The sequence below is a fragment of the Salvelinus alpinus genome, chromosome 1 (genome assembly GCF_045679555.1).
Source record: "Salvelinus alpinus chromosome 1, SLU_Salpinus.1, whole genome shotgun sequence".
NCBI lineage: Eukaryota > Metazoa > Chordata > Actinopteri > Salmoniformes > Salmonidae > Salvelinus > Salvelinus alpinus.
The window spans coordinates 17,438,229-17,454,366 of record NC_092086.1 but is presented as its reverse complement, the minus strand read 5'-3'; the positions used below and the strand labels follow the sequence as shown (position 1 = coordinate 17,454,366).

At 44.5% G+C, this 16,138-nt stretch overlaps 1 protein-coding gene across 6 annotated transcripts in view; it reads left to right on the top strand.

Annotated features, from left to right (window-relative positions):
• Nucleotides 1-3,196: 3,196 nt before the first annotated feature.
• The window catches only part of LOC139571184 (NLR family CARD domain-containing protein 3-like), a 61,211-nt gene continuing 48,269 nt past the window's right edge, over nucleotides 3,197-16,138 (top strand). For 4 of the 6 annotated variants that reach the window (XR_011674260.1, XM_071394054.1, XM_071393841.1 and 1 more), the window contains exons 1-4: nucleotides 3,200-3,299; nucleotides 13,893-14,492; nucleotides 14,781-14,891; nucleotides 15,902-16,015. Coding sequence is in view for 5 of the 6 variants with exons in the window: in XM_071394054.1 (XP_071250155.1) it covers nucleotides 13,909-14,492; nucleotides 14,781-14,891; nucleotides 15,902-16,015 (809 nt within the window). In the remaining variant the exon portion in view is untranslated. Of the gene's footprint in view, nucleotides 3,300-13,892; nucleotides 14,493-14,780; nucleotides 14,892-15,901; nucleotides 16,016-16,138 lie in introns of all 6 variants that reach the window. The other 2 variants (XM_071393964.1, XM_071394136.1) reach the window with 2 other exon arrangements.

Here is a 16,138-nt window from a genome sequence, read left to right as displayed (position 1 = left end):
TTCTGACATTTGGTGGACCATATTATAATTTATGACATATGGTAGGCCATATTATAATTTATGACATTTGGTAGGCCATATAATTTCTGACATCTGGTAGACCATTTGTTTGTCAACTTTCTCCCTCTCGCTCTCATCCAACACTTCCCACACTGCCCCCACTCGGATGGTATCGCGCCGTCCCAACCTTCGCTCTCTCTCCCCCGCTACTCTCTCCTCTTCCATCCTATCATCTCTTCCCTCTGCTCAAACCTTCTCCAACCTATCTCCTGATTCTGCCTCCTCAACCCTCCTCTCCTCCCTTTCTGCATCCTTTGACTCTCTATGTCCCCTATCCTCCAGGCCGGCTCGGTCCTCCCCTCCTGCTCCGTGGCTCGACGACTCATTGCGAGCTCACAGAACCGGGCTCCGGGCAGCCGAGCGGAAATGGAGGAAAACTCGCCTCCCTGCGGACCTGGCATCCTTTCACTCCCTCCTCTCTACATTCTCCTCTTCTGTCTCTGCTGCTAAAGCCACTTTCTACCACTCTAAATTCCAAGCATCTGCCTCTAACCCTAGGAAGCTCTTTGCCACCTTCTCCTCCCTCCTGAATCCCCCCCCCCCCCCTCCCTCTCTGCGGATGACTTCGTCAACCATTTTGAAAAGAAGGTCGACGACATCCGATCCTCGTTTGCTAAGTCAAACGACACCGCTGGTTCTGCTCACACTGCCCTACCCTGTGCTTTGACCTCTTTCTCCCCTCTCTCTCCAGATGAAATCTCGCGTCTTGTGACGGCCGGCCGCCCAACAACCTGCCCGCTTGACCCTATCCCCTCCTCTCTTCTCCAGACCATTTCCGGAGACCTTCTCCCTTACCTCACCTCGCTCATCAACTCATCCTTGACCGCTGGCTACGTCCCTTCCGTCTTCAAGAGAGTGAGAGTTGCACCCCTTCTGAAAAAACCTACACTCGATCCCTCCGATGTCAACAACTACAGACCAGTATCCCTTCTTTCTTTTCTCTCCAAAACTCTTGAACGTGCCATCCTTGGCCAGCTCTCCTGCTATCTCTCTCAGAATGACCTTCTTGATCCAAATCAGTCAGGTTTCAAGACTAGTCATTCAACTGAGACTGCTCTTCTCTGTGTCACGGAGGCGCTCCGCACTGCTAAAGCTAACTCTCTCTCCTCTGCTCTCATCCTTCTAGACCTATCGGCTGCCTTTGATACTGTGAACCATCAGATCCTCCTCTCCACCCTCTCCGAGCTGGGCATCTCCGGCGCGGCCCACGCTTGGATTGCGTCCTACCTGACAGGTCGCTCCTACCAGGTGGCGTGGCGAGAATCTGTCTCCGCACCACGTGCTCTCACCACTGGTGTCCCCCAGGGCTCTGTTCTAGGCCCTCTCCTATTCTCGCTATACACCAAGTCACTCGGCTCTGTCATATCCTCACATGGTCTCTCCTATCACTGCTATGCAGACGACACACAATTAATCTTCTCCTTTCCCCCCTCTGATAACCAGGTGGCGAATCGCATCTCTGCATGTCTGGCAGACATATCAGTGTGGATGACGGATCACCACCTCAAGCTGAACCTCGGCAAGACAGAGCTGCTCTTCCTCCCGGGGAAGGACTGCCCGTTCCATGATCTCGCCATCACGGTTGACAACTCCATTGTGTCCTCCTCCCAGAGTGCTAAGAACCTTGGCGTGATCCTGGACAACACCCTGTCGTTCTCAACTAACATCAAGGCGGTGACCCGTTCCTGTAGGTTCATGCTCTACAACATTCGCAGAGTACGACCCTGCCTCACACAGGAAGCGGCGCAGGTCCTAATCCAGGCACTTGTCATCTCCCGTCTGGATTACTGCAACTCGCTGTTGGCTGGGCTCCCTGCCTGCGCCATTAAACCCCTACAACTCATCCAGAACGCCGCAGCCCGTCTGGTGTTCAACCTTCCCAAGTTCTCTCACGTCACCCCGCTCCTCCGCTCTCTCCACTGGCTTCCAGTTGAAGCTCGCATCCACTACAAGACCATGGTGCTTGCCTACGGAGCTGTGAGGGGAACGGCACCTCAGTACCTTCAGACTCTGATCAGGCCCTACACCCAAACAAGGGCACTGCGTTCATCCACCTCTGGCCTGCTCGCCTCCCTACCTCTGAGGAAGTACAGTTCCCGCTCAGCCCAGTCAAAACTGTTCGCTGCTCTGGCACCCCAATGGTGGAACAAACTCCCTCACGACGCCAGGTCAACGGAGTCAATCACCACCTTCCGGAGACACCTGAAACCCCACCTCTTCAAGGAATACCTAGGATAGGATAAAGTAACCCCTAGATGCACTATTGTAAAGTGGTTGTTCCACTGGATATCATAAGGTGAATGCACCAATTTGTAAGTCGCTCTGGATAAGAGCGTCTGCTAAATGACTTAAATGTAAATGTAAATGTAACTAGAGTTAAATACATGCAGCTTCTCTTCGGTCATAACTTGTTTCCCCAGAAGACTAAATAAAGTAGTTCTCTCCAGAATAATGTTTTACATTGATAGACTAAATAAAGTAGTTCTCTCCAGAGTAATGTTTTACATTGATAGAATGAATGCATTAGTAATGTAGTTAACACAGGTAAAGTTGTCTGTTTTGTTTAGGGACACATTAACTCCAGAACAGTGAAAGATTGGTCCTGTGCAAAATGTCCAAATGTCATCAGTTTGACCCGTTTTGAGGAAATGAAAAGCTGAGAAAACGATTAACTACGTTTAATCTTGGGTGCATATTTTATGTAGTTGAAATACTGTCTGCTTGAATAACAGAATAAAAGATAACACATTACATGCCCATTCCCAAATAAACCATATTTCTCCACTCCTGTTCCCAAAGACAACACGTGCATTTGTTGTATCATGCTTAATTCTGCAGGAGGTAATATCAGCTACAGCTGAGAGGTTATAGGCCTACAGTCAGTATCCCTATTTTAGTTACTATTCCATTTAACCCAAATTAAATGAGGAATAGTCTGTTTATTCATGGACACAGGAATACTCGTGAGCGGGATATCAAAGGTAAACAGTTTATCCCGAATAAAACCCTAAGCGGAATATGAGCTACTATCGTAATACTATGCACGTGTAAACGTGGCCACTGTTGTAACAGTCTAGTCTACAGCAGGTGTTTACTGCCATCTAGTGGAAAATACCAATTAAACACATTTATGAGGGTGTGGAGACGGCTGAGATGAAACTGAAAGTACATTTGTTGTTTTGTACAGGATCCATTTTCAGACGACAGCAGAAACCACTATTTGGAGAGTAAAACATAAAGTAAGTATTTTTGAACAATTTATTCTAAAGGACAGAGTAAGAGAATGAATATCTGGAATGAGATATTACTAGTTAGTAGAACTGCTACTTGAGCTGAATTGCTGACAAACAGCAGTTTTCAAAGTGGAAACTAATTATTAAGTCCTACGTGTTATCAGTCAAAAGTCTGCTAAAGATGGTAGAGCTGTTAAATTTTATGGTTTTATGTTTATCTCAGGGTTTCTTAATATTTTGGTTATTGCCCAGCACTTGCACACCTGATTCAACTAATCATAAAATATTTTAAGACAGTTTAATATTTGAGGCATATAAATAAACATTCTCAAATTAAAACATGTTTGGTTTGTAGGCTTGTTTACAATTATATGCCTAGAGTAATTCACATTTTTTGATGAAAAAACACAACTAAATCTGGTCTCGAGTAAATTATACATTTAGCTAAAATTATGTATTGAAGAATGACTACAAATAATAAAATAAACTGAAGCAAGATTCTAAACAATGTCACTATTTACTGCATGCGACTGACTGTTAGCTCCACCCTCTGGTTACTGTTGTTATATAAAGGAGTGACGTCATGACGACAGTTGAAACTGAACATAAAGTATCTGTGCAGGGTACAGGTCGTCTCCTCTAACTTTTGTTTTATTTACATGAAAAAGGCCTCTTATCGTCGCACTCACATAGGCCAAGGCTCCGTTCACTCCCTCTCTCTCTCCTCAGCAGCAGGCGCACTTGAAGTGAGCAGCCTGAACCAGTTTCACGTTTTATTGAGTTGCAATTGGCTGACACAGAAAACAAACTCGCATAGTTTTAAATTCATTCGATTTTTCTTGAAGGTTGGGTGATTTTTAAAAATTCATTGTTATAACAATAACATTTTCAAACACCCAGCACTATAAACAGATCAGGGGATTTTCTTCCAGCCCTATTTTAAACATATAGTTCACACTAATTACAAAATATAAAATGTTTGTGTACTTACCTTGAAAGCAGTCTATGGACAAGCAGACTGCAATCTATGATTTGGTTACCCACTGCCACCAAGCATTAATATAACAATTTCCTGTGGAGAACCTTGTTGTAGTGGTAACACTCTCTGACATGTGTAGAACCTTGTTGTAGTGGGAACACTCTCTGGCATGTGTAGAACCTTGTTGAAGTGGTAACACTCTCTGGCATGTGTAGAACCTTGTTGTAGTGGTAACACTCTCTGGCATGTGTAGAACCTTGTTGTAGTGGTAACACTCTGGCATGTGTAGAAGCTTGGTGTAGTGCTAACACTCTCTGACATGTGTAGAATCTTGGTGTAGTGGTAACACTCTCTGACATGTGTAGAACCTTGGTGTAGTGGTAACACTCTGGCATGTGTAGAACCTTGTTGTAGTGGTAACACTCTCTGGCATGTGTAGAACCTTGTTGTAGTGGTAACACTCTCTGGCATGTGTAGAAGCTTATTGTAGTGGGAACACTCTCTGGCATGTGTAGAACCTTGTTGTAGTGGTAACACTCTCTGACATGTGTAGAACCTTGTTGTAGTGGTAACACTCTCTGGCATGTGTAGAACCTTGGTGTAGTGGTAACACTCTCTGACATGTGTAGAACCTTGTTGTAGTGGTAACACTCTCTGACATGTGTAGAACCTTGGTGTAGTGGTAACACTCTGGCATGTGTAGAACCTTGGTGTAGTGCTAACACTCTCTGACATGTGTAGAACCTTGGTGTAGTGCTAACACTCTCTGACATGTGTAGAACCTTGGTGTAGTGCTAACACTCTCTGACATGTGTAGAACCTTGGTGTAGTGGTAACACTCTCTGGCATGTGTAGAACCTTGTTGTAGTGGTAACACTCTCTGGCATGTGTAGAACCGTGTTGCATGCGACTGACTGTTAGCTCCACCCTCTGGTTACTGTTGTTATATAAAGGAGTGACGTCATGACGACAGTTGAAACTGAACATAAAGTATCTGTGCAGGGTACAGGTCGTCTCCTCTAACTTTTGTTTTATTTACATGGAAAAGGCCTCTTATCTTCGTACTAACATAGGCCAAGGCTCCGTTAACTCCCTCTCTCTCTCCTCAGCAGCAGGCGCACTTGAAGTGAGCAGCCTGAACCAGTTTCACGTTTTATTGAGTTGCAATTGGCTGACACAGAAAACAAACTCGCATAGTTTTAAATTCATTAGATTTTTCTTGACGGTTGGGTGAATTTTTAAAAATTCATTGTTATAACAATAACATTTTCAAACACCCAGCACTATAAACAGATCAGGGGATTTTCTTCCAGACCTATTTTAAACATATAGTTCACACTAATTACAAAATATAAAATGTTTGTGTACTTACCTTGAAAGCAGTCTATGGACAAGCAGACTGCAATCTATGATTTGGTTACCCACTGCCACCAAGCATTAATATAACAATTTCCTGTGGAGAACCTTGTTGTAGTGGTAACACTCTCTGACATGTGTAGAACCTTGTTGTAGTGGGAACACTCTCTGGCATGTGTAGAACCTTGTTGAAGTGGTAACACTCTCTGGCATGTGTAGAACCTTGTTGAAGTGGTAACACTCTCTGGCATGTGTAGAACCTTGTTGTAGTGGTAACACTCTCTGGCATGTGTAGAACCTTGTTGTAGTGGTAACACTCTGGCATGTGTAGAAGCTTGGTGTAGTGCTAACACTCTCTGACATGTGTAGAATCTTGGTGTAGTGGTAACACTCTCTGACATGTGTAGAACCTTGGTGTAGTGGTAACACTCTGGCATGTGTAGAACCTTGTTGTAGTGGTAACACTCTCTGGCATGTGTAGAACCTTGTTGTAGTGGTAACACTCTCTGGCATGTGTAGAAGCTTATTGTAGTGGGAACACTCTCTGGCATGTGTAGAACCTTGTTGTAGTGGTAACACTCTCTGACATGTGTAGAACCTTGTTGTAGTGGTAACACTCTCTGGCATGTGTAGAACCTTGGTGTAGTGGTAACACTCTCTGACATGTGTAGAACCTTGTTGTAGTGGTAACACTCTCTGACATGTGTAGAACCTTGGTGTAGTGGTAACACTCTGGCATGTGTAGAACCTTGGTGTAGTGCTAACACTCTCTGACATGTGTAGAACCTTGGTGTAGTGCTAACACTCTCTGACATGTGTAGAACCTTGGTGTAGTGCTAACACTCTCTGACATGTGTAGAACCTTGGTGTAGTGGTAACACTCTCTGGCATGTGTAGAACCTTGTTGTAGTGGTAACACTCTCTGGCATGTGTAGAACCGTGTTGTAGTGGTAACACTCTCTGGCATGTGTAGAACCTTGTTGTAGTGGTAACACTCTCTGGCATGTGTAGAACCTTGTTGTAGTGGTAACACTCTCTGGCATGTGTAGAAGCTTATTGTAGTGGGAACACTCTCTGGCATGTGTAGAACCTTGTTGTAGTGGTAACACTCTCTGACATGTGTAGAACCTTGTTGTAGTGGTTTCACTCTGGCATGTGTAGAACCTTGGTGTCGTGCTAACACTCTCTGACATGTGTAGAACCTTGGTGTAGTGCTAACACTCTCTGACATGTGTAGAACCTTGGTGTAGTGCTAACACTCTCTGACATGTGTAGAACCTTGTTGTAGTGGTAACACTCTCTGACGTGTAGAACCTTGGTGTAGTGGTAACACTCTCTGGCATGTGTAGAACCTTGGTGTAGTGCTAACACTCTCTGACATGTGTAGAACCTTGGTGTAGTGGTAACACTCTGACATGTGTAGAACCTTGGTGTAGTGCTAACACTCTCTGACATGTGTAGAACCTTGGTGTAGTGGGAACACTCTCTGGCATGTGTAGAACCTTGTTGTAGTGGTAATACTCTCTGACATGTGTAGAACCTTGTTGTAGTGGTTTCACTCTGGCATGTGTAGAACCTTGGTGTAGTGGGAACACTCTCTGGCATGTGTAGAACCTTGTTGTAGTGGTAACACTCTCTGACATGTGTAGAACCTTGGTGTAGTGGTAACACTCTCTGGCATGTGTAGAACCTTGGTGTAGTGCTAACACTCTCTGACATGTGTAGAACCTTGGTGTAGTGGTAACACTCTCTGACATGTGTAGAACCTTGGTGTAGTGCTAACACTCTCTGACATGTGTAGAACCTTGGTGTAGTGGTAACACTCTCTGGCATGTGTAGAACCTTGGTGTAGTGCTAACACTCTCTGACATGTGTAGAACCTTGGTGTAGTGGTAACACTCTCTGACATGTGTAGAACCTTGGTGTAGTGCTAACACTCTCTGATATGTGTAGAACCTTGGTGTAGTGCTAACACTCTCTGGCATGTGTAGAACCTTGTTGTAGTGGTAACACTCTCTGGCATGTGTAGAACCTTGTTGTAGTGGTAACACTCTCTGGCATGTGTAGAAGCTTATTGTAGTGGGAACACTCTCTGGCATGTGTAGAACCTTGTTGTAGTGGTAACACTCTCTGACATGTGTAGAACCTTGTTGTAGTGGTTTCACTCTGGCATGTGTAGAACCTTGGTGTAGTGGTAACACTCTCTGGCATGTGTAGAACCTTGTTGTAGTGGTAACACTCTCTGGCATGTGTAGAACCTTGTTGTAGTGGGAACACTCTCTGGCATGTGTAGAACCTTGTTGTAGTGGGAACACTCTCTGGCATGTGTAGAACCTTGGTGTAGTGGTAACACTGACATGTGTAGAACCTTTGTTGTAGTGGTATGATAATATAGAGCTGGTGGGATTTTCAATGCACCGGCAGAACAGAGAAGCTACGTCTGGTAATATGAGGGGTGGGGTGTGTGTATTTTTGTCAATGACAACTGGTGCGCGATGTCTAATATTAAAGAAGTCTCGAGGTATTGCTCGCCTGAGGTAGCGTACCTTAAGATAAGCTGTAGACCACACTATCTAATAAGAGAGTTCTCATCTATATTATTTGTAGCTGTCTATTTACCACCACAGACCGATGCTGGCACCAAGACCGCACTCAACCAACACTATAAGGCCATAAGCAAACAAGTAAATGCTCACCCAGAAGCGACGCTCGTGGTGGCCGGGAAATTTAATGCAGGGAAATGTAAATTAGTTTTACCAAATTTTTACCAGCTTGTCACATGTGCAACCAGAGGGAAAAAAACTCCACACACAGAGATGCATACAAAGCTCATCCCCGCCCTCCAATTGGCAAATCTGACCATAATTCTATCCTTCTGATTCCTGCTTACAACAAAAACTAAAGGAGGAAGTACCAGTGACTCGCTCAATACGGAAGTGGTCAGATGACGCGGATGCTTCGCTACAGGACTGTTTTTCTAGCACAGACTGGAATATGTTCCGGGATTCATCCAATGGCATTGAGGAGTATACCACCTCAGTCATCGGCTTCATCAATAAGTGCATTGACGACGTCGTCCCCACAGTGACCGTACGTACAGTACATATCCCAACCAGAAGCCATGGATTACAGGCAACATCCGCATCGAGCTAAAGGCCAGAGCTGCTGCTTTCAAGGAGCGGGACACTAATCCGGACACCTATAAGAAATCCTCAGACGAACCATCAAACAAGCAAAGCGTCAATACAGGATTAAGATTGAATCCTACTACACCTGCTCTGACACTCGTTAGATATGGCAGGGCTTGAAAACTATTCCGGACTACAAAGGGAAACCCAGACGCGAGCTGCCCAGTGACACAAGCCTACCAGATGAGCTAAATGCCTTTTATGCTCGCTTTGAGGCAAGCAACACTGAAGCATGCACGAGAGCACCAGCTGCTCTGGATGACTGTTTGATAATGCTCTCGGTATCTGATGTGAGCAAGACCTTTAAAGGTCAACATTCACAAAGCCACGGGCCAGATGGATTACCAGGATGTGTACTCTAAGCATGCATGGACCAACTGGCAAGTGTCTTCGCTGACATTTTCAACCTCTCCCTGACGGAGTCTGTAATACCTACATGTTTCAAGCAGACCACCATAGACCCTGTGCCCAAGGAAGCGAAGACAACCTGCCTAAATGATTACCACCCGTAGCACTCACGTCAGTAGCCATGAAGTGCTTTTAAAGGCTGGTCATGGCTAACATACACAGCATCCTCCCGGATACCCTAGACCCACTCCAATTCGCATACCGCCTCAACAGATCCACATATGACGCAATCTCAATCGCACACCACACTGCCCTTTCCTACCTTCGCCACGAAAGTCAGAAATAGTGATAAAATAAATCACTTACCTTTGAAGATCTTCTTCTGTTGGCAAAAGGACCTCCAAAAGGTCCCAGCTACATCACAAATGGTTGTTTTGTTCGATAAAGTCCTTCTTTATATCCATAAAAACTCAGTTTAGCTGGCACGCTTCATTCAATAATCCACTGGTTTCCCTCCTTCAAAATGCATACACAATGAGTCCTAAACGTTACCAATAAACTTCTCCAAACAAGTCAAACAACGTTTATAATCAAACCTCAGGTACCCTAATACGTAAATAAACGATACAATTTAAGACGGAGAATCGTTCTTGTCATTACCGGAGATAAACAACAAAGTACGCGCATTCACCAGAACGCGTAACAAACACTACAGCCAAAATGGGAGCCACTTAGAAAAACTACAAATTCTAGCAAATCTTTCCAAAAATAAGCCTGAAACTCTTTCTCAAGACTTGACATCTAGTGGAAGACCTAGGAACTGCAATCTGGGAGGTTTTCCCTTCATATTAAAAATGACAGCCATAGGAATCAATGGTGGGTTGAAGTATTTATTTTTCTGGATCGTTTGTCCTCGGGTTTTCGCCTGCAATTTCAGTTATGTTATACTCACAGACATTATTTGAACAGTTTTAGAAACTTTACAGTGTTTTCTATCCAAATTATATGCATATCCTAGCTTCTGGGCCTGAGTAACAGGCAGTTTACTTTGGGCACGCTTGTCATCCAGACGCCAAAATACTGCCCCCTAGCCCAAAGAGGTTAAGTTTGCTGACGACACAACAGCGGGAAGCCTGATCACTGACAACGATGAGACAACCTGTAGGGAGGAGGTCAGAGACACCATTAACATCAACGGGGCTGTAGTGGAGTGGGTCGAGAGTTTCAAGATCCTTGGTGTCCACATCACCAACGATCTATCATGGTCCAAACACACCAAGACAGTTGTGAAGAGGGCACGACAAAACGTTTTTCCCCTCAGGAGACTGAAAAGATTTGGCATTGGTCTCCAGATCCTCAAAAAGTTCTACAGCTGCACCATCAAGAGCATCCTGACCGGTTGCATTACCGCCTGGTATGGCAACTGCTTGGCATCTGACCGTAATGCGCTACAGAGGGCAGTGTGTATGGCCCAGTACATCACTGGGGCCAAGCTTCCTGCATTTCAGAACCTATATAATAGGCGGTGTCAGAGGAAAGCCCATAAAAATGTCAGAGACTCCAGTCACCCAAGTCATATACTGTTTTTTCTGCTACCGCACGGCAAAAGATACCGGAGTGCCAAGTCTAGGACCAAAAGGCTCCTTAACAGCTTCTACCCCCAAGCCATAGACTGCTGAACAATTAATCAATAGTTCATTAATAGCCAACCGACTATTACATTGACCCTTCCAGGGGTTTTGCCAGTGGGCAATGAAATTCACATAGCTTGGCGTAAGATTTGCTATCTTCAAAAGTTGGCAGCCCTGTTCGCTGCTACTTATATACATTTTTGACATTATGCGAATATTACGGAAAAGGGTAAGGGACTGCATTGGACATGGTGTGAATGGTTTTGTGTGTCAAAATCGTAATCCTTATTTTTTAAATCAAATTCGGACAAAAAAAATCGCTACGTCAAAACGGACTTGTTTCGTGGAATGACCCCGGCTGTGTGGCAAACAGGTTGCTGGGGTAGACAGCGCCCAAGACAAACTATTATAAACGTGAGTCGTTGTTAGCTCTATATAGGACGCCACGTATAGGTGACTTCAAATCGGAGCCACAACTCGGCTGTGTGGCGACCAGGTTGCTGGGGTAGGCAGCACCCAAGACGTACTATTATAAACTCAGCAAAAAAAGAACCGTCCTCTCACTGTCAACTGCATCTATTTTCAGCAAACTTAACATGTGTAAATATTTGAATGAACATAAGATTCAACAACTGAGACATAAACTGAACAAGTTCCACAGACATGTGACTAACAGAAATGGAATAATGTGTCCCTGAACAAAGGGAGGGGGGGTCAAAAGTAACAGTCAGTATCTGGTGTGGCCACCAGCGGCATTAAGTACTGCAGTGCATCTCCTCCTCATGGACTGTACCAGATTTGCCAGTTCTTGCTGTGAGATGTTACCCCACTCTTCCACCAAGGTTCCCGGACATTTCTGGGGGGAATGGGCCTAGCCCTCATCCTCCGATCCAACAGGTCCCAGACGTGCTCAATGGGATTGAGATCCGGGCTCTTCGCTGGCCATGGCAGAACACTGACATTCCTGTCTTGCAGGAAATCACACACAGAACGAGCAGTATGGCTGGTGGCATTGTCATGCTGGAGGGTCATGTCAGGATGAGCATGCAGGAAGGGTACCACATGAGGGAGGAGGATGTCTTCCCTGTAACTCACAGCGTTGAGATTGCCTGCAATGACAACAAGCTCAGTCCGATGATGCTGTGACACACTGCCCCAGACCATGACGGACCCTCCACCTCCAAATCGATCCCGCTCCAGAGTACAGGCCTTGGGGTAACGCTCATTCCCTGGTGAGACAAAACCGCAACTCGTCAGTGAAGAGCACTTTTTGCCAGTCCTGTCTGGTCCAGCGACGGTGGGTTTGTACCCATAGGCGACGTTGTTGCCGGTGATGTCTGGTGAGGACCTGCCTTACAACAGGCCTACAAGCCCTCAGTCCAGCCTCTCAGCCTTTTGCGGACAGTCTGAGCACTGATGGAGGGATTGTGCGTTCCTGGTTTAACTCGGGCAGTTGTTGTTGCCATCCTGTACCTGTCCCGCAGGTGTGATGTTCGGATGTACCGATCCTGTGCAGGTATTATTACACGTGGTCTGCCACTGCGAGGATGATCAGCTGTCCATCCTGTATCCCTGTAGCGCTGTCTTAGGCGTCTCACAGTACGGACATTGCAATTTATGGCCCTGGCCACATCTGCAGTCCTCATAACTCTTTGCAGCACGTTCACGTTAAGGCACGTTCACGCAGATGAGCAGGGACCCTGGGCATCTTTTTTTGTGTTTTTCAGAGTCAGTAGAAATGCCTCTTTAGTGTCCTACGTTTTCATAATGTTGACCAAACAAGTCAAACAACGTTTCTAAATAATCTTCAGGTTTTCTAATATCTAAATAAATGATCGTATTTAATACGGAGACTAGTATGTTCAGTAGGGAAGATAAATAATGAAGAGTGCGCCCTGATTCACGCGCACCAAAAGACTACTTTCCTAATGAGGCTCACCTTGGATAAACTACATTTACTTATTTGTCTTTCAAGAAACAAGCCTGAAACTTTGTATAAAGACTGTTGATATATTGTGGAAGCCATAGGTACTGCAATCTGGGAGCTATTTTTTTGTATAGCCCATAGGCTTGCATTGAAAAGGCCTGAGACCTCCCCCCAAAATTTTCCGGAAGGATTTTCCTCGGGTTTTCGCCTGCCATATCAGTTCTGTTATACCCACAGACATTATTTTAACAGTTTTAGAAACATCAGAGTGTGTTCTATCCAATGTTACCAATTACATGCATATCCTAGCTTCTGGGCCTGAGTAACAGTTTACTTTGGGCACGCCAGACAGGCGGAAATTCAGGATACTGCCCCCTAGCCCTAAGAAAGTTCATTAATTGTTTATGGCTCATTGAAAAAGCATGGGAAACAGTGTTTAAACTCTTTACAATGAAGATCTGTGAAGTTATTTGGATTTTTACGAATTATCTTTGAAAGACAGGGTCCTGAAAAAGGGACGTTTCTTTTTTTGCTAAGTTTAAATGTGAGTGGTCGTTAGCTCTACAGTCGTGGCCAAAAGTTTTGAGAATGACACAAATATTAATTTTCACAAAGTTTGCGGCTTCAGTGTCTTTAGATATTTTTGTCAGATGTTACTATGGCGCAGCGGTCTAAGGTACTACATCTCAGTGCAAGAGGTGTCACTGCAGTCTCTGGTTTGAATCCAGGCTGCATCACATCCCGCTGTGATTGGGAGTCCAATAGGGCAGCGCACAATTGGCCCAGCGTCGTCCGAGTTAGGCTGGGGTAGGCTGTCATTGTAAATAAGAATTTGTTCTTAACTGACTTGCCTAGTTAAATAAAGGTTAAATAAAAAAATGTAAAAAGCCTCCTAGGATGCCCATGTGAGGATGCTAATTTGTTGGACATTCAATAGTCTCAGGCTTGTGATATGGTCCTTTATCTTAGTGACCGACCTGTGGTATACAATTCTAAGGAAAATATGATGGTATACAAGGTTTGAAATGATTGTTTTAGTCAAACATTATACAGTATCTGTTGGTAAATGTTTTATTTCTAATAGATGTTATGAATAATAGAGAACAATTGATATTCAAGACTATCTTGTAACTGTGTTAACCACAACCAACATGTTGGATCTCTGTTTAGGGCTCAGTGCTCTAAAATGAGTCTCTCTGGGGAGAGAGAGGAGGAGGGCCCTGCTTCTAAAAGGAGTCGTCTCTCTGGGGAGAGAGAGGAGGGGGGCCCTGCTTCTAAAATGAGTCTCTCTGGGGAGAGAGAGGAGGGGGGCCCTGCTTCTAAAATGAGTCTCTCTGTGGAGAGAGAGGAGGGGGGCCCTGCTTCTAAAAGGAGTCTCTCTGGGGAGAGAGAGGAGGGGGGCCCTGCCTCTAAAAGGAGTCTCTCTGGGGTGAGAGAGGAGGAGGGCCCTGCTTCTAAAAGGAGTCGTCTCTCTGGGGAGAGAGAGGAGGGGGGCCCTGCTTCTAAAAGGAGTCGTCTCTCTGGGGAGAGAGAGGAGGAGGGCCCTGCTTCTAAAATGAGTCTCTCTGGGGAGAGAGAGGAGGGGGACCCTGCCTCTAAAAGGAGTCTCTCTGGGGAGAGAGAAGAGGGGGGCCCTGCCTCTAAAAGGAGTCTCTCTGGGGAGAGAGAGGGGGGCCCTGCCTCTAAAAGGAGTCTCTCTGGGGAGAGAGAGGAGGAGGGCCCTGCCTCTAAAAGCAGACTCTCAGGGGAACATGACACCAAAGCTAAGAGGTAAGATAATAATATTTAAAATGACAAACAAATATATATTTAATGATTAAGTTCCCCAGCTGAGCTCAGAGTAAATTCGACTAAATGCTTAATACTGTATAACTACAAACATCATTAAACTTTCTGAATGATCATAATCAACCTTTCAACTCTCCTATTGCTAACACCATATTATTGCATGGCATGTGTCTCAATATCTGCTGATTTTAAAAAGGGCTTTAATAATGACTTTGATTGATACTACTACTACTGATGATACTATTACTGCTATTACTACCTGTACCTCAGCGGTCTTCAACACTACCAGGCTGTATCACAACCGGCTGTGATTGGGAGTCCCATAGGGTGGTGCACAATTGGCCCAGCGTCGTCCGGGTTTGGCCAGTGTAGGCTGTCATTGTAATAATGTTTTTTTATATAAAAAAATATAAAAAAATGTGTTCTTCAATGACTTGCCTCGTTAAATAAAAAATCAACAAATACCGCCACTACTACTACTACTACCACCATCACTACTGCTACCACTAATACTGCCAATACTACCGTTGCTGCTCCTACTGATACTACTACTGATACTACTACTACTACTGCTACTACTATTACTGATACTACTACTACTGATACTACTACTACTACTGATACTACTACTACTGATACTACTACTACTGATACTACTACTACTGATACTACTACTACTGATACTACTACTACTGATACTACTGATACTACTACTGCTACTACTACTGCTACTACTACTGCTACTACTACTGCTACTACTACTGATACTGCTACTGATACTACTACTACTACTGATACTACTACTACTACTGATACTACTACTACTACTACTGATACTACTACTAGTGATACTACTACTGATACTACTACGGATACTACTACTGCTACTGATACTACTACTGATACCACTACTGATGCTACTACTGATACTACTGATACTACTACTGATACCACTACTGATACTACTACTGATACTACTACTACTACTACGGATACTTCTATTACTACTGGTACTTCAATTACTACTATTACTACCACAGGGGTCTCCAACAGGTCGATCAAGAGCTACCAGTATCTCGCCAATCAATTCTGAAAGTACTTGCCGTTTTCATGTGTTCCACCGCAAACTGTCATTAACAAATCTCACAAGTATCAGACAGCGCAAGCTACTAGCTCATCAACGCTAGATTGACATTATCCTACCTCTGGTTAGCCACTATTGGCTTAAGAAGCCAAACCTAACACATTATCTGGCAATTAATTTCCAGCAATATTACAACTAATACTATTACTACTACTGCTACTACTACTGCTACTACTACTGCTATTACTAGGTGGATTCCTCTTGGTTTTTAAACTGAGATTTAAAAAAATCCCTGTATGTTTGCCAGGGTCCAGCAGAAGAGACCAGACTCACCTGAACCCAGCTGTGTGTCCATGAAGAGTGACCGGTCTATGGAGCAGCCACTCAAATTCAGAAAAGGAGATTGTACCACTGATCCAGGGTAAGAACTGAAAAATGTGGCAGTGTTTTACCTACTACTACTACTACTACTACTGGTACTACCACTACTACTACTACCACTACTACTACTACTACTACCACTGCTACTACTACTACTACTGCT